This window comes from Grampus griseus (genome assembly GCF_964374135.1).
Source record: "Grampus griseus genome assembly, chromosome: 13".
NCBI lineage: Eukaryota > Metazoa > Chordata > Mammalia > Artiodactyla > Delphinidae > Grampus > Grampus griseus.
The window spans coordinates 8,765,988-8,788,740 of NC_139007.1; the positions used below are offsets into that span (position 1 = coordinate 8,765,988).

Consider the following 22,753-nt stretch of genomic DNA (forward strand, 5'->3'; position numbering starts at 1 on the left):
AGCTCAGATTTGTGATACTGGTTTTTGCCAGAAGCGAAGCCTTTTTCACTTGCTTTCCATTCTTTGGCAAGATTCCCAAGTAAGGTACAATGATTTGCTATTTACTGAATGCTGTGGTTTAAGCTCAAGACAAGCTAACGTCTGTACATTTTAGTTATTTTAGTTTTTTTTTTTTATTTTTTTATTTTATATTTTTTTATTTTATTTTTTATATATTTATTTTTTAATATTTTTTTATTTTATATTTATTTTAGCATTTTAGTTATTTCTCATGGCAGGAAAGATATTTTGAGATTGATGGATGGAAAAATCTATACTTTAATGAAAGCAGGGTTTACAATAAATCTATTAAATAATGTTTTGTGCCTATTCATTCAGTTTTATTTTAATTCCCACTTTAAAGTCTACCTTTGTCCCCAAAGTGACTTAACGTTTCTACCAAATGTAAAAATACAGCCATATGGAATCAGTGAAAAAAACGTGTAGAAAAGATCCATGACAGAGAATGAAGATAGACATTTCAGCTGTAGGTTTAACCATGAACATCCTAATACATGTGCTTTGAGAAAAATGTCATTAGTTAAAAATGTATAGCATCCATAACACGCAAGTTAACCAGTTGTAGGAGTGCTCACTGATTCGTCCTGACACGGACACCAGAAAGACGCTGCTCGCGTGTGGTTTCATGGAGAAGACGCTCTGTAGTAGCAGCGTTGTCTGCGTGATGATCTGTATAATACATAACATGTTGAAGGACAACATGGTAAAAGAACAGTGGGGCAGGGCTGGGATACAGCGCAGCCCGGGCACGTGGCTGGTGGTCCGGTTAATGCACAGCTAGATTTTAGAACAGCTCAATGGATTCACTGCATCTCCCTCACCAAGACCTCTGTGCACATTGTGTTGAGCTAAACATTTCAGAAATATCCAGGGGCAGGGTGTTCCAGCATATGTCCTCCCTGATCTGGGCTTGGGTATGTCAGTGCAGCTGGGTGACTGTGGAGTTCTTTGTTTAAACAGCCAGCGTCCTGGGCGTCCTGGGTGGAAGCCGGTCCTTCTCAAGACGGCACCTGACCTGTGAGCAGTCAAGAAACCACCTTGAGTACTTTGAAGGCCGGTGAGGCATCCTGATGTTTTAAAGGAACAGGCTTTGGTATGAAGGTTTAATCTAAGAGGAATACATTTTGAAATTACTATATTGGAAATGTAATTCTGGACTCATCCATCCCAACCTTAAATATTCGGGGCCTCTGGGTGAGAATCCCTTTCCCGTGTCAGTGGTTTCAGCTCCTCTGAAGTGCGATGTCTCGCTAATGAGCTGTGCGTATCCTGTGCTCACGTGTTTGCGAGGATGCCTCTTCCCTCCGTGTGCTTTGTGCTTTGTTACCTGCATCGCTTGCTCCCGTCACCTGGAGTGGGGGCCCAGCTGAAAGGTGGTGACATTGGACAGCTTGACCGCTTTGGTGCTGCGCCAGAGATCTAGCCCAGTGACCTTGCAGTGTTTTGCTTCCTGTTTTCCCGTGGCTATAATTTTGAAGGTGTACTTACCAGTTTTCTCTAGAGTAACATGGAGGCATAAAATGTTCTCCTAATTGCTATGCCGAGTGATTTCCCACCACCAGTCAAGGAACTTCCAACTTAAAAAAACGTCCTGTAGTAGATCTATAAATTATTTGCTTGCATAGCCAAAACAAAGACAAACAAACAACAAAAGAAAAGAAAACAAGAAAGGAGAAAATAACCCAATATTTATGGTAACTTACTTGGCGGGAAGAAGCTCTGGTTTCAAAACATCTTTCTGTTACCAAAATGTTTGCTAGGGTGAATTTATTTTCTACTATTTTATAGCTTCACAATATATTTTTTATTATTTTTTAAAATTTTTATTGGAGTATAGTTGCTTTACAGTGTTGTGTTAGTTTCTGCTATACAGCAAAGTGAATCAGTTATACGTACACATATATATCCCCTCTTTTTTAGATTTCCTTCCCATTTAAGTCACCACAGATCATTGAGTAGAGTTAGTTCCCTGTGCTATACAGTAGGTTCTCATTAGTTATCTATTTTATACATAGTAGTGTGTATGTCCCAATCTGCTAGTTCATCCCACCCCTCCTTCCCGCCTTGGTATCCATAAGTTTGTTCTCTACATCTGTGTCTCTATTTCTGCTTTGCATATAGCTTCACAATATATTTTTAAATGGTAAGCAGTATCAGAAGAACTTCCGTTTTGTTCTGTATACCCTCAAAATTCATCTGTGTCATCATTTGAGTATTATTCTTGTTATTTATATCATTAAAACCAGGATAGTGTATTGATCTCCATTGATCTCCCTAATTTTCTGTCTCTGGGATGTAAAGGCAGGCGGAAGTTGATTGGACCGTCAGGATTATTGCAGTGGATACTGTTTGGCTAGGGTTGCCTGGGCATGAGGTCTGGATAAAGACTCGCATTTTCCTTGATCAGAGATATTTGCATCCAGAGTTCTTTCTTGTAACGTCTATGCTGTGACCTCACCCAGTGCTACAGCTTCTGAAACCTTCGGGTAACACCCAGTCCCCAGACAATGAAAACAAATAAACCCCGGTTTTTTCCACAGGGTTTCTTGGCTGGTTGTTCCAAGACTTTGCACGTGACAGCTGGTCTGCCCGTGAATGGATTGCTCAGTGTCACAGAGGAAGCCTGGTCAGTTGGAAGGTGGCAGGGACGCCTCCCTCCTATAGGCAGCAACCTCCCCCCCGCCATGGGAGAAGGGAAGCAGCGTCCCTAAGATTGTGAATTTGGAGATCTGCTCCCAAGGGTGCTTCGCTACGCTTTCTATGTGTAGATTCTGGGGAAGAAATGGCTCAGTCGTGGGGCCTCAAACCATGTTTACGCATGAAATTTATTTTTCTCTAAACTATTCTCCATGCACATCCTTTTGCACTGTCATCAGTGACCTCAGACCTTTCTTTAGGTACATTTGTATTGTTATGTAATATGGATAATAAATACAGTCTGCTGTAGATTTCCTGAGGGCCATAAGCATCCTTATTTTATTATTCTAGGGCACAAAGGGGTGTGTGTGTGTGTGTGTGTGTGTGTGTGTGTGTGTATGTGTTTTCCGTGTTGTTGCTCAAAACTTTCAGAAATTTGAATTTACTGACTTCTTTGGAAGCCTGTGGCATCAGGTCTATGTGGAGGTAAAGGACACAGACATCACTGCTGTGGGAGTATTTTTTTTTTTTTTTTTTTTTTGCGGTACACGGGCCTCTCACTGTTGTGGCCTCTCCCATCGCGGAGCACAGGCTCCGGACGCACAGGCTCAGCGGCCATGGCTCACGGGCCCAGCCGCTTCGCGGCATGGGGGATCTTCCCGGACCGGGGCACGAACCCGTGTCCCCTGCATCGGCAGGCAGACTCTCAACCACTGCGCCACCAGGGAAGCCCAATGTGGGAGTATTTCTGAACCCTGAAACTTCACATAGTCTCAAAAATATAAATTTATGTGACCTTTAAAACTAGGAAAATCAAACTGTTTACGCTCTGAAATAGCTTTTTATTCCTCCATGTCTTTTAGGCCATTTAAAGTAAATCCAGAAAATTTTCTGTGCTTTCCCAAAGCCCCAGCATCCAGAGTGACCCTGTTACAGATTTAAATTGACAGGTTTTTTTCTTAAAACCATCAATCTTGTTATGATGTAGATTATTTTGTTAGGAATATAAGCTTAAAAAAGGGAATATTAGAAGGTTAGGAATCTTATAACCTATAAGCTTAACCTACATTAAACCTATTTTAATATAAATATTAAAATATATTCCATAACTAACATCTGTACAAAATAATTTTAAGATAATACAGACTGGTTTCAAAAAAACATTTTCAGGGATATCTTTGAGTCATCAGAGAAAAAATATGAAGAGATAAAATAGCCTACTTGTTTTGTGATATGGAAGATTTCAGTCACAAATATGTTGCTTATACACCAAAAACGTTTTATTTTCTCACATGAAAATATCATATAAAGAAGAAATGACAAAATGCTTATTTTCAGATGAAGGGTACATTGCGCAACCTGGTCAAATTAATTATTTCAGATATTTGGGGTTAGGGTAACCTGTATACATCTCAGTGTATAGACAACCTCACTAAAAAGGTAACCATTTGCTCAAGCCCCCGGGTTCCCACTGGCTTTGTGGAAATTAACAGGAAGATTCCCACCACTGTTTCTGTGTGTGATGGCTCCTTTTCTCACCCTGTAACAATCAGGGTTAAAGAAATACTCCTTTCTTCTGAGCCCTTGAGCCTCTGTTGTATACCAGGCCAATTATTAATTTTTATAAACAGAGTGACTTTAACGTTCTTCTAAGCCCATTTCGAGTCATCCAGTGGAAAGATTACTGATACCACTTGTATTTTAGCAATGATGGCTATCTATCAGTCTGATCTCTAACAGTGTGATTTCTTATCCCTAATCTCGATTATGTAACTAGACAATGCAATCTATTTCTAAAGTCCTTTACAGTTTACAAAACTGGCATATCTCATTTAAGCCTCATGGAACTTTTGTGCGGAAGTGGCATCATCCCCACTTCATAGGAGAGGACGAGGATTATAGAAATGAAGAGATGGTGTCATGATAAAGCCCCTGATATGGCAGGGTTAGGGTGAGACTCACAGTCTCTAGCTTCCAGTGCAGTGCTCTTTTTATACCACAGCTGGGTTTTATATGTTTTATAGAAACAACATAATTTTAAATATTAGGTTAGATGATACTGTTCATAGAGAAATTAAAATATAGGGAGGTTCTCTGACTAGTCAAGGTTTCAAAAAAGTAAACTGTGGGGCAGAAAAAATATTATTACATGATGTTAGAATCGACAGAAACACGTATCAGTGTTATCATTGGAAATACTTTTCAGTGTATATTTTTACACTCCAATGGACGCTGGCATTTCTGGGGTGCTTTACAGTTTATATAGCACTTCATGTGCATTATCTCATCCTATCCTTGAAAGAACACTGGGATGCTATAGAAGTTATTATCTCCACAGTTGAGGGATTACTTGATACAATGGAGCTCAGAATTCAGCCAGAAGTGTTGATTCTGAGTTGCACAAAACTGCTTTGTAGAATTGTGTGGTGGTCGGGTTGACATTCCCAAAATTAGCTCTCAAATTCGCCAAACAATACATATAACCACCTCTACCAAATATGCTTACAAAATTCTCCTTTCCCAGATCATCTACCAGCCTTCTTGCCCGTGCCCTAAGATTATAAATCACAGAGACGGCATCACAGGTCCTCAAGCAAATATTTAATCTTTCTCTAGAGATAATTCAACTCTGGAGGTTCTAGTCAATATAAATAATTTCTGAATGCAAACATCTTTGACACCTCATTAACTTAATAACTAAGAGTTGATGCATTTACTTGAACTGTCAAATTAATAAACCAAAGAGAGAGAGACGGTGGTATTATTGGTTCTATGATAGAAACAGAGCACATTGTGAACAAATGAGGATTTTGAAAGTGAAACTTGTAAGGTGCATTTGGAGAACAGCTACTTTTAACTAATCCCTAAAAGCTGGAGACAATGTAATTCTTCCAAGAAATGACAGTTGGTGTGTGTGACCTGGGCCCGCACCAGAAACTGGTGTTCCTTAGAATTATTTCAGTTCCTTAGAATTATTGAAAAGGTTTTTGCTTGAAGGCCACTAGTTTGGAGATGCCACCAGCCCTGCCTCAGGCCTTGTGTTCAGGGGACACAAATCTGCGACTTAATTACACAGCGTTTGCCATCAAATTGTGGGGTGGACCTTGGATTCTGAATGAAATCACCAAAAAATATTTGAGGACCAAAGCTTTTCTATACTAGGAACTTAGACTGACAGGAATTCGATTGTGAATGACAAGTTACTGATTTTGCATCCGTACCCATAGTATTTATTACTTCACAGATTGTGTGGTTAATGATTAAATTTAACACATACATGTTCCCATTTTATTTTAGTGCCTGGATACTAAGTCCTATTAAATAATAGTTGTTTCTTATCCCTGACTGTTAAATAAAACTTGGTAAATTCAGGCTTTCTGGGGCTCTGCTGTATAGAAAATTATTGCTGACTGATTTCACAGTTAGCTCCATTATTGTATATAATTTCAGGGTAGGAGTGAATATACTTGCCCTTTGCAGGCATAGAACTCTCTAAAATGAACTTCTAAAATATGAGGAAACTATTCAAAATGGCATTTTCGTGATATGAATCAGAAGTTAAGATTTTATCTCAGTTCTTAGAGTTCACATTTTATTTCCTGTTTATGAAAATGTCCTTGTACAGTATTAAAATGGATTAAAGTGGATATTTTTATCATATTATAACCAAAGCAATATTTGTTAACCTGTGTGCTAATCATGGGACACAGTGTTAAAAATACCCAACTTTGTCTCAAATTAAAACCTCGTTCTTAGAACTGAGTTGGCTTTTGCATATGCACTGTGTATAGACATACAATAAATGTGTTTTTGCCCAGTATTTTAATTTGTCTAGTGTTGTGCTGTAATAGAGTACCCTAGGATTCATCTAATTTTATTGAGTCTCAACATATATCCTGCTGTAGATTATAAACAAAAATAAAAGAGTAAAAATTTAAAGAGGTGTACAAAAACTCTGGGAAGGACGGTTCTTCTGATTTTTGGTCCATGATTTTTATAATTGTTTTGGATGGTGACAATCTGTTCTATGTAGGAAGAACAACTGATTTTTTGAGACGAGAAGTAGCAGAATTACGGATATGTATTATAAATTGTTCAGTTACTGTGAATTGACCTTGGAATTGCTTTGAGTCCCATCTTTTATCATCATTATAATGACGTTAAAAATACATTATGTATGTTTTCTGGTGATGGAAAAGTCCAGATTTTCTAATGCTTTAAGGCTTTGGTGTCGATAACCTTTCCTTGACTACTCGCACATTAGATGGGCATTCCACTTGGTCAACAGTAGCTGCTATGTAGACTGTGAAATAGGTATTTAATGTGTGCAATTAGCTATGGTTCTCTCCTGACAGTTTTAATATACCCATACAGACTCAACCATGCATCTGTATTATTTAGAACGTATTTTTGTTTGTTGCCTTCGATTGGTCTTATTGGAATCCACTGTACTTTGACATTAGCTATCACAAGGTACAAAAATTTAACTCATAGAGATGCATGTTTATGCACTGTTAACATACTCTTCATAATGACCTGGGTTGAGACAGAGGTAGTTCTCTTTACAGAAAGCTCATGTGTCCTTAGCTGACTTTTATTTGTGCAATGAAAGCTGTCTGCTTACTTATGAAGTGTAATTAACCTGCTTTTTCACAAAGAGTAGGATAAAAGTCTGTTTTTCATGTTTTCACGAAAAAATAATGCTCAAATGATAACACTTCATTGGACTTGGATATTTATGAACTTGCCATTTCAGTTGACAGAAGCATCTATATCCTGGATTTAAATTAATGACAATAGTAAATTCATTCCTTTACAGTTGTATCGAGCACTAGAACCAAAATGCTTTTGCATCAATTCCATAAGCAAATACCATTCATTTATCATTTTGTAGCTATGCCACCTGGCAACCAATATCTTTAATCACCTATTAGGAAAGTAATCAAGGAAAATGAGTTATATTAATGAAATACTAGAGTCTGAATATTTTAGGGGGGAGTTTTGTTGAGTGTCACTTCTATTAATAATAGAGAAATGTGTCTTATAAAGACAAATTAGAGTACTTAAAACATCAATAATATCTTTACAATTTAATAATACATGGAAAGAAGAAACACATATAGTTTAAAACTACATATTTAGATTTTAGAACGTACTTTTTGTAAATCTTTAAGCAAAAATGTTGTATTTTAATGGGTGATGATGAAATTAGTTCTAAGAAAGCTGTCAAAAACTGTTCAGAAAGCGAGGGAACTGTAATTGTGTACTAAAATATATGCAACTCTTAGTGTATGCTGAAATACTTAATGTCTCTTTTAGATTTACATTTATTAGTCATTTTTAGTAGATTTCCAAAAACTGAAAAACAGAATTTCTAGAGCTGCAAAATCGGTTCCATTCATATGAGCACTAATGTAAGAATTAGTTCTGACTGAACACCTGAATGGCCCGGCAAGCTGTATATATACATATGTATCTCCCATCTTAAGCCAGTTTAATTAGACCCTCCATTCACCATCATTATCCTACACAGCTTACCACAGAAAACCACTGCCTGAAAGCAGTCTTTTCATAATCAACTGTGCTCAGTATCATTACCGAATTGTACTGGAAACATCACCTTTCAGCTCTTCGCATATAAGGAGCCCTTTTTGCCCAGCAGACATTCATCAGATACCAATATCTAGATTTTCTCAGGAAAAGGTGAGTGAAACAAGGTTGGACCCCCTACGAGGAGCTGGAAGATGAGCCAGATAAGGACCCCAAGGAGTCCAGTTTCTAAGATCTAAGTCATTTCCTTCAAGACACGATGCACTGGTTCCTTGAAGCCTTTAAAATAGGAAGGATTTTTGTCATTTCTTTAAACCTTAAAGACTTCTCAAAGCAGCTTCCACCTTAATGACTAATTTTTCTTCTTCAAGCCCCACAAATATCTCAGTGGGTCTATTAATTTGTCACAGTATTTCAGAATGAATCAACATTTAATGAGTCATCAGCCTTATTACTAGGTTTGTGAAATTTTAGGGAGAAAGCCTTATGAATTGCAACAGTCTTTTGAACAATCTTGGTAGTTACTACTGAGTAGTAATTTTAATTTTATTATTATTAGAAATAGTCTTTCTTTCAAGAGGAATGGTGCCATAATACGAAAGGCAAAGCAACTTTAAAAATAAGCACACAAAGTTTCACAAACAGTAAAAATAAAGGAGGAAAAACACCTTTCCTTTTACAACTTTCCTTATATCCCATTAACTAAGGTGGTTCAGAAGAATATTAGAAATCTATAGTCGCCAAGCCGTGTATACCTTTTAAAGTATATGATTATGAGAAGGATATGAACTCCATGTGGAGTAAATTTTAACAGAGTATAGTTTCATAGAATATACTGCTGTTATCTACATGCCATATTTGAAGAGCATTTTAGTATTTATTGTAGGATATATATCATTCTACTAAGAAATTGAAGTATATAGATTTTTTTGTGCCTGCAGATTTTAAACTTGTTTTTTTCGTTTTCTATGATATTTCTTTTATGGTGCCTGAATTTGCCATGCCTGTCATCTACATTAAATTCTTTATTTATAACCTTCACAGACAGCATCCAAAACATATTTTCCTAACAGTGAGCTAGACATCTCACTGTTAGCAGGCATGCTTTACTCACTCTCCTAATATTTTTCTCTTGGAAGAAAATTTTTCATCGATTGAATCTGATATTTAAAATGTAAAACGTCATTTATTCTCATATGGTTACCCACTCTGGCCTTTCTGCCTATGCAAATACAGCACTGCTGCTTTCCATTAATTTTTTTTTCTCAAACACTTTCTTTCACATTATATTTTGAAGCCAAAAAAATCAAACTAAAGGTTCATAAGTTCATGTTTACAAAGTTAGGATTTTTTAAAGTCTTTCTTATGACTTAAGTAAAAGTGAATACTTTGTCATTCGTATGGAGTCTTTTGCTGAACGTTATTCTGGACATTTAACTTTCAACACCACGTCCTAAAAAAATGTGTGCCCAGTTGTAGAGACCAGAGAATAAGTTTGAAAGATATGATGAAGTTCACAAGAGTTGAAGAGGAGGCACTAAATTTTAATACTTAGTTCAGTGAATACAGTTCTAACCAATATCACTAATGACAGTCTGTACCTTGGCATGGGTAGTCCTCTGAGGGGAGGGAGGTGGAATAACCTAGATCTGTCTGTACTTTTCATGTGTTTCTGGACCGAGAGTAAAAGATAACCCTCCCCTCGTATGACGTGCATCTGTGGCACACATTCATTGCGGGCGTCCGGGTCACAGGCTGTGCAGTGCAGGTGTGTATCATCCTGAGATGTACACACTCGCGATTATGATATTCATAACCCTTTACTTTACAGATTGAAGAAGTTGCGTGTAAAGTGTTCCTTCTCCACGTGAAAGCCGTTACACTTTTCATTCTCTTCCTCCTATGCAGGTGACTTGGATTATTACTGGCTGGATCCCGCCACGTGGCATAGCCGGGAAACATCACCTATTAGCTCAGTAAGCATTCTGGGAGGGAGATTTGGGAATTCAGGGACTGTGTGTGCTGTTCGTTATCCTTTGCTGATACATGATAGATAGTAATCTTATTCTGCTCCATTTTACATTTTATGAAAGTATTGATTTCATTTGACAGTACAGTTTTGAAGAAAAAAACAGTATCGCTGAATAATAACCAATTTTAAAGTAACTAACAGCAAGGGTTAAATAACGGCTGTAGGTAGATGAGATATTATTTGGTTAATGATGTCAACATTAACAAGTCAAAATATAGAATCGATTTGATTTAGGTAAGCAGATATATTTTAAAATTTCAATTCATTTCATTTCAGAACCATAGTTTAGAGATGTACTTAGTTACTGACTACTTTTAGAACAATTTAGTATAGTAAGTACCTATTGCAAATAAAATATAGCACTAAAAGAAAATTGTTATGAGTCAAGGATAGAGCCCACCAGAATAAAGAATTCCCTCAGAGTGTCCTTAAATGAGGAAATCGCACCATGCTACAACCAATAATTATGTGTCTGTAGGAAAGAAAACAGCTGGTTTATCTTTTGTAACTTTGTTCATGTTTTAATAGCATCCTGTAACGTGGCAGCCATCTAAAGAGGGGGACCGATTAATTGGACGCGTTATTCTTAACAAGAGAACAACCATGCCCAAAGAATCAGGTGCATTACTGGGTCTGAAAGTAAGTATGCTGGTTTATGATGTTCTTAAAGGCTGAACTACAGTGTGGACTACATTCAGCAAAGTTGCTGACAATGATTTTTAAGTATCTTCTCCTCCTCTTCAAAATAAAGTTCTTCTAGTGAATATACCTTGTTAATATATTGATGTCTTATGGTATATTCAGTACTTTTATTGGGGTAATAATTTAGAATCATTTGCTAAAATGGCATACAGATGTCTTAGGAAGCTGCAATAAAATACAGGAAAATGAAATAATTTTTCTCTGAATATAAAGTTCAAGGACAATTTTTACATTAAAATGGTTTTAATGGAAAGTAGTAAAGTTAAATAATGTGGACATTATAATTTTATTATATCCTGACAAACAACACCAAACATTATTAAAGAGATTGTTTCCTAAGTGCAATACAATTTATGGTAATACCAAAAGAGTAAAATGTATCTTTTACAAATATTACCTGACTTCTAACAGATATAATCTTTAAAAAACTAACAAATTACAAAGATGTAATTTCGGTAAGAAAAAACATATATATACATTTTGTTTTCTTATGTGTGTGCATGTGTACGAGTGTTGTCACATGGTTTCATTTGCTTCCGTAAACTTAAAGAAACATTTAAAGATGTTGCTTTGGGCTTCCTTGGTGGCGCAGTGGTTGAGGGTCCGCCTGCCAATGCAGGGGACACAGGTTCATGCCCCGGTCCAGCAGGACCCCACATGCCGCGGAGCGGCTGGGCCCGTGAGCCATGGCCGCTGAGCCTGCGCGTCCGGAGCCTGTGCTCTGCAACAGGAGAATCCACAACAGTGAGAGGCCCACGTACCAAAAAAAAAAAAAAAAAAAGATGTTGCTTTAAAATTATTATTTACCAAGAGATTGTATTATAGTTGGATGCTAGTTTAACCTCTTCAAAACCATCAACTATTAATCCAACTAAAAATTTGTTATTCAGTTAATGTCACCTTATTAATTATTATCATTAGTTTCTCCTGCTATGAAATAATTCTGATCACTTCCACTATTGGGCGTGACCCTAAGAGTATGGATCAACCTGAACTTTTGACATTATCCCTCCCATTTTTAATTATACACATTGAGCCCCTGCATTGGGAGAAATTAAACTTAGAAACTTTCCGATGTGTTTAATTTTAGTTATGGAGGAAAATCCAGGTGAGCGTGTTAATTATTCAGTGATAGAACTCAGACTTGGAGAGTTCGATTGGATCCTATATGTATTGATATTTCAGATGAGGAGGTCATTCGGGTGGTCAGGAGCTGAGATCAACTTAGGCTATTACTCTGGACCACGGTGAACTGCTTCCCCAAAGAGACCTGTTCTCGGTTTAAATCCCCAGTCTTTGTCTTAGACCTACATTCTACTAAAAACGTACAAAAGAGATCAACATCTCACGTCACATTGGGACATGATCTGAGTGTAGAAATTCAAGTGAATTTAGAGGGTAAAGAAAAAATAAATCCCAGTTAGTCAACTGTGTCAAACACCTGCTGTCTGATGGTGAGAGGGGGAGACCTCGTCTTTTGGGAGTGCGTTGTCCCTGGTGCAGGCTCCTTTGACCACAAATGGATTGCACTTCATTTCTGTTCCTGCACCCCACCCTAAACACCTCACAAAAGCTGTAGGATTAATTCCTCAAACAAAGAAACGTATGTCTCAGTGTGAGTCTTGGGAACTTACAAATTTATAATTACCCAGGTTGTTGGAGGGAAAATGACTGACGTAGGACGCCTCGGTGCTTTCATCACCAAAGTAAAGAAGGGTAGCCTCGCAGATGTAGTTGGACACTTGAGAGCAGGTAAAGTTTCACTTTTAAACAGTTAAGTAATGTGTGCTCTGTGCATGGTGGTTTTCAACTTTGGGTAAGTTATGCATAAGTAAATAACTAATTTTAATGCATGCATACAGATTTGTTTCCTGATACGGATACTTAACTAACTGCAAAAATAGGTAACTATACCTCAATGGCAGTTTGGAGAAAATGAGTAGGAATCTTATTATTTACGTAAAAATATATAGACACAAAATGCTGAAGGATTACTAATTTTCGTAGATGGCTTCCTAATGTTGCTACAAAAATCCAAAACAGTTTAGCCTGTGCAAAAGATAACATCACTATTTAGTCCTTTATTTTATAAGCCATAGTAATTATTAAAGTTCTTCATAGTGGTCCCCAAACACTTATTCAGTACCAGTGATTTTAATAAAATGTAATCATAATCACATTTCTTACACAGATTATGTAATATATTATTTGTTAATTTAAATGTGACCTAGATTGTATTCATGCAGATGTGCTACTTCTTGGTATTTGGAAATTTACATTATGTTACTTTGTAACCTTAATATGACATAATAAAATCATTTAATATATTGAAACATACCATACTTAGTAGCAACATACTTTAAAATTTATTTTCAATAAACTGTTTTTTTTCATTTTAGTAAAAATCATATTAACATATTGTCTCCAGTTTGCTGTACTTCAGAGTTTAGTAGAATCTTTTGGTGAGAGTGTCTGCTCACCCATTTGCCAGACAGTTACAGAGAAAACAGAGTAGGCTGACCTGTCGAAGTGAGGATTAATAACCTGTAGCACATGGAAAGAGAACGTTTCTATTTCGACTGTGTTTTCAGTTTTTATACCATAAGGTTATAATTATTGAGACCTTTATAAAAATATTCTATGACTGTTAAGGACATTTTTGTTGTAGTTATCAGGATGTCAGTTCAAAATCATTTAGATTTTTTTCTTCGATAGAGACATGCTCTCCAGGTATCGTACGTGGAGAAAAAACAAATGAGGGATTTTTCTCCATCTGCTATAGACACAGCTTTGAAGATGTGTACTGTACACTATTGTTTCTTATCGGGGACTATTTATGATTCCATAAGAAAACAACTCAATCAGGAGTGACTGTGTCAATAACCTGAGTCTTTGCTTGTTTAATGACTTGAAAAGAAGCCTTGAAAAGTATGAGTCCCTTGTTGCCTACTCAAGTGTAAAATACCTTTAGCTACAGAAATCTGAACTTGCAGATCAGATTATAAACATGATATCTTTTGGGTTTTTTCTTTGTGTTTTAATAGACAATTTCTTAAGAAAGTCAGTGAAGGGGTTTTTCTATATTATATATCCCTCGTAGTGATTTTCACTTAACACCCTTATGTGCCTAGAGTCTGAGAAACTTTAAAACGTCAGAAGCTCCACTTAAATAACTATAAAACATATAAGTGTACTTTTCACGTGAAGCAATTGATGTAACTGAAAAACATATTTTTAAAAATTAGATAATATATCCTGTTTGATTTACATTATTATTTAGGAACTACTTTCCTTCTGTTTGCATATAAACAGCATTGACCTTTAAAAGTACAGTTTGTTTGTTTTTTATTAGCGTGACCTTTGCAGCCCACGAATTGACCTTAGCATTTGCAGTCTTGCTGTAGCTTTTTCTACTGCTGTTCCCCTAAGTCTGTGCCCTGCTCCACTGCTTGACGTAATGATCAAACCACAAACTTGGCACTGACACTCTCCTTAATAAGACCCCTCAGTGTCTCTCAGGCACCATCTGCTCAGGTCAAAGCTCTGTAGTTTACCCCCAACTTCCAGCCACCTCCTTACCAGTCGTCTCATCCCCAGCCATGGTGGTCCACCCAGGCAGCTGTTTCCACCTCCAGGACCTGGCCAGTGCCTCTCGTGTCCGTGGTGGCTTTGCTGCTCTTGTGATCTGCCTGTTGAAGTCCTCACCATGCTTCAAAGCCCACGTCAAGTTGCTTTAGTTCTCAAGGGTTTCCTGACATCTCCCCTGAGCAGTAACTAATAACTTCCTCCCTGGCATTCCTTCTGTTCCTCAGATGAATTCCTATCATTGCCTGTAACATTTGATTAAAGGTATTCATTTCTGTATTTCTCCTCCACCAAATTTAAGGACAGGAGAAAGTCTCTTTTATCTTTGTATCCTTATCATCTACATCCCTGCCTGAAAAGAGGACTCAGATATAAATAAATATTGTTAAGGAAACCACCGTCTAGTTTAGGAGTTCTTGATTTATAAATAATTAAATACATGCATTAAGTTAATTTGATATTGGAAGTTATGCTTCCAGGTTGCTGGCTATAAATAGAAGAATTTTATAGTGCGGTGCTTTTGCAAAATGTTCATTGCAGCACATTACTGGGTAGCAAAGTTGATGTAATGGGTTGCATCCATTATTTAGAAAAACAAAAAGAACATGGTAGAATAGAAAATATCAGGGTAAGTATTGTTTTAGAAAATATATTTTCGTACACACACATACATGTATACATTCACGTGCTGTAAACTTTATTTCTTTTCTTGGTCAATAAATTTAAAAGACTGCAAATATATTTTAAATATGTATTATTATTTTTTAATATAGTGAAGTGTATTTGTTGCCTTTTTGAAAAACTGCTAGGTAACATCTTAGATCAAACGATCAGAAGTGATTTAACTACTGGTACTAACCATACTCTTTTCTCATACCAAAGCAGCATTATATGCTTTTCAAATATTTGCTTTTTTACTTCTGAGTAAGCAAACACTTGAGGGGGGGGATTACTTTAAATAATCCTAGGAAAACAAAACTTTTCTACTTTTTTTTAAAGGCATAGCTAAAAACGAAACAATTCCATATTTATCGTTAGCTTTAAAACGTACAATGATGATATTGATCCATTAGTTTGCCACACATTTCCTTTGCTACTAAAGTGTTATAGGCACTGAGAACAACAAAATAAGCAGAAACATAAGAAAAAAAACTAAGACACTCCAAAGTATCACTGAGGCTGGGATATTTCAGCTGAGCCTCCGTTGTCACTTGAAGGATACTGGGCAGAGGCATTTGAGACCTAAAACTGCTCTAAATATTTATGAAAATAAATAATTGTTCCCAAATGGTCTTTGGTGAAAACTCTAGTTAACATAATAGGTTGTTTGCATTGTGTATTTTCACATCGTAGCACTCTCCTTGATGACTCTTCAGTTATCTAACAACTTAATAAGCACTGTAGTTTTATTACTTTAAACGTATTTTCTAATTTTACTTTAATGCTCACAATATGTATTATGTATAGAACGTGTGTGTTATGAACATCTGGAAGTGGGTTAACTGTCATGCAACAGTTTTACATCTGCTTGCTTTGTAACTTGCCATATAGCTCCTTGCGTTACCCTCTGGGTATGAATTCAAATCCTTTCATGCATTTTTATTCTGTTGTGCATCTGGAGAAGGCAATGGAACATGACTTATAGTTGGGAAATTCATGCTAACAAATGTTAACTGCTGTTTCTACTAAAAGTAAAGCAGGATTTATGCAGCGTTTAATAATCTTTCATGTATAGAGCCGCCTACATTTATTATATGGAGGGCATGCTGCTAATTATTATTTTTTAATGTTTCCAAATGAGCTGTGCTAATTCCATCCCATAGCATGAGATGATTTTTATATGATTTCTGGTATTTCTCAAAAGATAAAGGTAGATTGTATTGTGCTGTTTCCAGTGACCAGTAATATTCTATTGGGGAAAGAAAAAGGAAAAAAAAAAAAAAAAAAGAAGAAGAAGAAAAAAAGTGTCTAGAAGAACCATTTAGCTGCCATTATATGGCAATCAATTTGCTTTCAAGAGCAGAGCCTAGACAATTAAATTATTTGTATATGTTTTGCATTTCTTTGTTAAAAAAAAACAAGAAAAGATAAAAATAAACAGAATATATAAGGTAAAAAAATACCCTTTTTTTTAAATTCAAGGGGATGAAGTTCTAGAATGGAATGGTAAACCCCTGCCGGGAGCTACAAATGAAGAAGTTTACAACATTATTTTAGAATCAAAATCAGAACCTCAAGTTGAAATTATTGTTTCAAGGCCTATTGGGTAAGGCTAAAAAAACTTACTTCTTAAGTTTAGTAAATTACATGTATTAGCAGGGTTTTTAAAAGAAGTTTATACATTCATACAGTACATGTTAACATGGATAGTTTTTTCTTCAAATATGGGCATACATTTTAGAATTTTTAAATCTCTTAATTTTTAAACTTGAATACTGAATTTTCTTCACTACATTTTAGAAGCTCCAGAATTTAACAATTTTAGTATCAAAAAGTATTGATCTGTATTTTTCAGAAGTGGACTATAAAGTAAAAATATTTTATTTTAATGGTAGAACTACTTATTTTTATTAATTCTAAACTATTATAGTATTTCCTTAAAGGGAGTCACTAACAAACTCATCTTCTTGTGATATTTAAAATAGTAATCATTTCATACGTCTACATGCACTTTTTATTATTCTACTAAGAATGGAATATTTTTTCTATATCTTTACCCATGGGTAGTTCCAGATTTTATTTAAAATCAAGCAAGTTTGAAATATTTAAACATTTTAATTGGCCATAATAATTGGTATGATATTTTTGAAACTCCAGTATTCAGCATAATTTAATTATCTACAGCCAATGGGATATTTTCTCTGTGTATAGAGTTCCCATATTGGTAGATTCTCATAACAAGTCCACAGAGTCCAGAACATTCATTTTGCCTGTCTGTAATCTTTTGGAAGGCATTTTGAACTGTCTCATTATAGTTGGCTTAATGTTTGAGTACATTTTTGGAAATTATTCCCTTTTTTGTATTCTCTAAAATATTATAGAGCCATTAATTCAAGACTTTTTATGCTGGAAGAGTTAGTAACCTTAAATTTTTGTTGTTCTCATGGATATATGTCAATGCAAAACATACCAGAAAATATAATTATCCTAATTCTCAAAGAACTGAAACTGTATGATCATATATTCCAAAGAAAAATATATATACACAACTCTAAAATAAAGGCAAACTTATAACCAATTTTAAGTGGTGATTATTAAGAGTAAATATTGAAGGCATTTGCAGAAGTATTGTACATTTCCATGCAGATTTATTAAAAATAGTGACACTATATAATTTATGCTAGTTTTACATGACGTGTTTTAGTGCTGAGGTAAATATGAGGCTGGAAAAGAGGTAAGTAAATTGGAAAATGAATCAAAAGTATAAAAAACAAAATTTAAAATCAACCATCGTGCACATTGCCAAATACTTTCAAATATATAGTGGTTTTAAAAGTAATCAGCTAAAACGCCATTGATTCATGATGACTTAAAAATAAAAGAACTAACAGACAATTAAAGTGGACTGGAATAACACTTTCATTATATTTAGTGTTGTGCAAAATTAATTTTAAAAGTATTATTTGCATAGCCACACCTAAACTGTCTTGGATTGTGGAATTCAGAGGAATATGGGAATATGAAGCTTATATTTAAATAAAAATCAATCTAGCATCAACTTTCCAGTTAATAGGGAAATGATTAGAATCGTGGAAGAATAATTCTAGCTATATTTAATAATTGTTTAATGTAGTTGTGTAATTAATTTAAAGCAGAAAGCAGATATTTAGTCATAGTTTTGTGGGCTAGAGATTCCAAGAAGCATTCCAAATGTAATTTACATGCTCATTGACCAGCATGGTCCAACAGACATCAGCCGTCCTGAGGTACCGCCCTCTTTTGCCAACCTACCTTTATGCTTATAATTGTTATTAAAACTATTTTACCACCTTGTGTGTGAGCAGAACAATATAAGAAGGTTTGTGTAAATGTCAAGTGGACATTTATGCATTAGAATATTACTGAAGCAATGAACATTAAATCTATTTTAATTCAAAATCAATTAAAAAATTTTTTTACGACTTCTCCACAATTCTTCTTTCACAGACACATAAAATTCAAAGCTTGTGTCTGGTTTTGGAGCTCCAAATTTAATTTTCATAACTGACTTTGAGGCTGATTTTCAAAGAAGTTGTACTATCCAAAAAATATCGTTTCTAGATTTTTAAGAATTGAATTTTATTTGCCTCGATGAATTCAGGAGAAGGTAGCAGAAGATAAATAGTTGGTTTCTTGTGTCTTAGGTATTGAAAAGTAGTCTAATTATTACATAAAATATATATTTCATACGAATTATTAGTTGTACATAAATATATAATAAAACGTATTTATAAAATACACAACACAGGGTGAATTGTCATTTGTAAGAAGTATAAATTGTAGGTGATTAGGAGAATTACTTTGCACAAAAAAGTGAAAATGAAGAGTCAGGAAAATCATCAAACAGAAAATGAGTTTTGTTTCAATTCTCCCCAAAAGTGCAAAGTGAAGTTAGTTCACAAGGTAAGTGGTTAGAAATTCTTAAATAATATTCTGATAATTTTATTGGGACTAGCTAACTCCAGTCTGCTTTAATTTGTCTGTTAATATTTGCATATTGTTAATCTCCTTACATTGATACTAAAATATCTTGGAAAACAGAGGTTAAATAGTTTACTACAGTATAATTTCCAAACTAAGCTGGTCTAGGGTTCTAAGCCCACAGTGGATAATGGGTGAAGCTGAGGTCATATTAAATATTTATTCAGAACAATTTGTGAGTGTGTCAGGAGTGGGTGTTCTTACAAGTCACTTTCTAATCATCTAGTAAATGGCCATATATTTAGCTAACTTCAGCATAGAAATATGAATCTCTGTATAGGGTTATATATGTGTATATTAATTATATATACACATATATAAAATATTTTGGCTTTTCTGTTGCAAGCTTGAACCATTTTTAATTTCCAAAGCAATCCATCCTTTTCATTTTTTAACTTTGCCCATGATATTCACCATATTATTTTATTATCAAGAGATGTTTCCCTCCCTTTCATTCAGTAAACTCTTTCAGATGTGTTTGTAAAGCATATTACTGATTTGTAAAATATGTGTCATTTTGATTTTCTAGAATTGAAATAAAATATTGCCTTTGACATTTTTTATTTCCAAAACCTGCTGTTTTGGTAGTAAAAATATTGTGGTGATTTTAGCCACAATATTATTCTGATTGTTGTCATGTTAAAGTGTTTTGCTATTAAATGTATAAAAACTTATTTTTCCTGCAGTTTTTTTTGTGTGTGTGGTGTTTGACATTCATGCACATTAGAAATTGCCTTTATGGTAACTCCCGTCCATTTCCACACCTGTAAAGACCCAGAAGGGTTTTCCACACCACTGAGATAAAGTGTGGCTGTGATTGCCTCAGACAGGGTGGCTTAAGCTAACGGGATTTTCACCATACCCTGTTTCTTTTAGTGACATTCCACGGATTCCTGAGAGCTCCCATCCTCCACTGGAGTCCAGTGAGTATAAGATTTACTGTCTCCTTTAGTTATATGATGTAAATGAGTTGGCAATCATGGCAGTCATGAGAAACCCAAAGGAGTTCTGCTTTAAGATTTTTCTCTTTCTGCTCTTTGTGTGTGTGTGTGGGGGGGGGGGTGTCTATCAAAAGTTCAAAAGTCTTTATTGGCAATAACCTTCTGCATCATAGCAGTCAGGATGCACAGAGCAAAATTAATATACTAACAGTTCTATTTGCTGTACATGAAAATGCATTGTGATACTGGATTATTCAGGTTGATTGGAAATTGGCTCAGTGTCATGAACAGTGAAGGAAACAGGCACATAAATAATTCTAATACAACGTAACGGTGTCAGATATGATCATGGAAGTGAGTGGGTGGAGTAGAGGGGGATTTCAGTGGAAATAAAGGGCCAGGGGACTGTGGCTAGAGGGTTGAGTTATCTACATGGGCATTAAAGGGACTCCAGATAAAAGAAGATGATGGGGCTTCCCTGGTGGCGCAGTGGTTGAGAGTCCGCCTGCCGATGCAGGGGACGCAGGTTCGTGCCCCGGTCCAGGAAGATCCCACGTGCCGCGGAGCGGCTGGGCCCGTGAGCCATGGCCGCTGAGCCTGCGCGTCCGGAGCCTGTGCTCCGCAACAGGAGAGGCCACAACAGTGACAGGCCCGCGTACCTCAAAAAAAATGTGGAAGTAACTCAAATGTTTACCTTGCATTGGATGGGAGTTAAATTAATTATACTTGGGTTTGCTTATTATGTAACCCAGCTTATAGGAATAGAAAATACAAGGTGATCTAAGGGGAAAACAAGTGATGGTTATAAGAAGATAGAAAATATATGGATGGGATAAACAAGGAAGTGGAGATTAGGTTAGTAAATCAAATGCATAGCATCATATTCTGCATACCTACTAGACATGAGACCAGATTTGGTTTTGAGTTTTCTAATATAAAGAGGGAAATGGAACCAATTGCATAATTTATAGTGTTGATGTTATTTAAAAGGAAAAAAACTGGTATATTAGAAACATACTGACTATTAGAAGCAACAGTGTCATTGTACTGAGACCGAAGAATAAAATTATCCTAAGAATACTTCATAGAAAAGACATAGTAATAAAGAATTTTATAGCACTGTTTCGTCTAGTTAAAAGTCTTCAGAAGGTACAGAATGACGCTGATTTAATTTAAACGTAAGTTGCATGTATGGAAAAAAATGTGGATGACATACTCTTGGGAAATGGTCCATAAATAGTGTTTTCTCAATAAAGCTAAGTTTTGAATAGCTGTAGGTTCAAGGTTATACTTGCTGGAGTAATAGCATTCTGCAGACATCCATATTGCTGGTTGTGGACACTTTATCAGTGACCCGGGAAGAGAGGACTTTCATTTAAAATGGGGGAGAAGAGCCTCCTGAGGGGCTGAGTGGGGAGCCAGCCTCCCTCCTCCACGCATGAATCACTAGACAGCATCCTCAGACAGGAGATTGGTCTGTAAGATCAAAATCAAAAGAGATGTAAATCGTATTTTAAAACAGTGATGAATTCTATCTAGGCTTACACGCAGCTCATAAATTATATGATATGTGCATTCATTTTAATTTCAGTGAGGACAGTTCATAGTAGATGATCCTAAGATAATTAACACAACGGGTACCATCTTTCTTATCACTGATAGCATGAAACCTTTAACTGTATGCGAGGCTGTACAGGAACATACACAGGTCAATACCCTCTAGAAACGCAGAAAGTCAGTACTTACAGAGTGGAGCAAATAAATACAGTATTTGACTATATCACTTTAAATACCTTTAAAATAGACAATTAACCAAAGAAAGCACGATGATAACTTTCTAGGACTATCCCACTGATAGTAGGTCCTACTCTTATGGACGCCATTGAATTATGGTTTTATACCAGTAACAGATGCATTTAACATTTCGTGAAAAATATGTATTCTCCACACATAGGTTACAAATATGTTACTAAAAAGTACTTGATTTTTTTTTCTCATTTTAGGTTCTAGTTCCTTTGAATCTCAGAAGATGGAAAGGCCTTCCATTTCTGTAATTTCTCCAACAAGCCCTGGAGCTCTCAAAGATGCGCCACAAGTCTTACCAGGACAACTTTCTGTATGTGTCTTTGGTACATGTTGGAGACCATTAGTATAAGCTCCCTGTTCTGAGTCTGTCTTTAAAATGTGTGGCTTTCTTTGAAGGCTGTGATACGGTCCGAGTCATTTAACAGCATAATCTACTTCATCAGTTTTCATTAATTTATTATTAGATTGTTCTTTTACTCATATATCTGGAAATATTTATTGAATTTAAAAATTTTATTGAATTTTATGGAATATTTATTGAATGCCTATAGTGCCAGATGTTCTGAACAGTAAGTGATAAATGATAACATGAAATAATAAAGTATCAGTTATTTTTTGTGTGCTGTATAAAAGTTTCTAAGGTAAGTAGTTGGTTAGATGTAATAAACCTAGAGAGTCATGGGCTGTTTACTTAACAACCTCTTGAGCCTGGATCCTGAGAAACTTAAATTTAAGATTTTTTTTTAACTTCTTAAGACAT

At 35.6% G+C, this 22,753-nt stretch overlaps 1 protein-coding gene across 48 annotated transcripts in view; it reads left to right on the forward strand.

Annotated features, from left to right (window-relative positions):
• The window catches only part of LOC309831934 (regulating synaptic membrane exocytosis protein 1), a gene marked incomplete at both ends in the record, with an annotated part of 217,497 nt that overhangs the window by 41,347 nt on the left and 153,397 nt on the right, over window positions 1–22,753 (forward strand). For 45 of the 48 annotated variants that reach the window (XM_082669309.1, XM_082669356.1, XM_082669354.1 and 42 more), the window contains 6 exons: window positions 10,156–10,223; window positions 10,808–10,918; window positions 12,634–12,733; window positions 16,709–16,832; window positions 20,123–20,169; window positions 22,191–22,303. In XM_082669309.1, the coding sequence (XP_082525435.1) occupies window positions 10,156–10,223; window positions 10,808–10,918; window positions 12,634–12,733; window positions 16,709–16,832; window positions 20,123–20,169; window positions 22,191–22,303 (563 nt within the window). Of the gene's footprint in view, window positions 1–10,155; window positions 10,224–10,807; window positions 10,919–12,633; window positions 12,734–16,708; window positions 16,833–20,122; window positions 20,170–22,190; window positions 22,304–22,753 lie in introns of those variants that run through there. The other 3 variants (XM_082669333.1, XM_082669329.1, XM_082669349.1) reach the window with 2 other exon arrangements.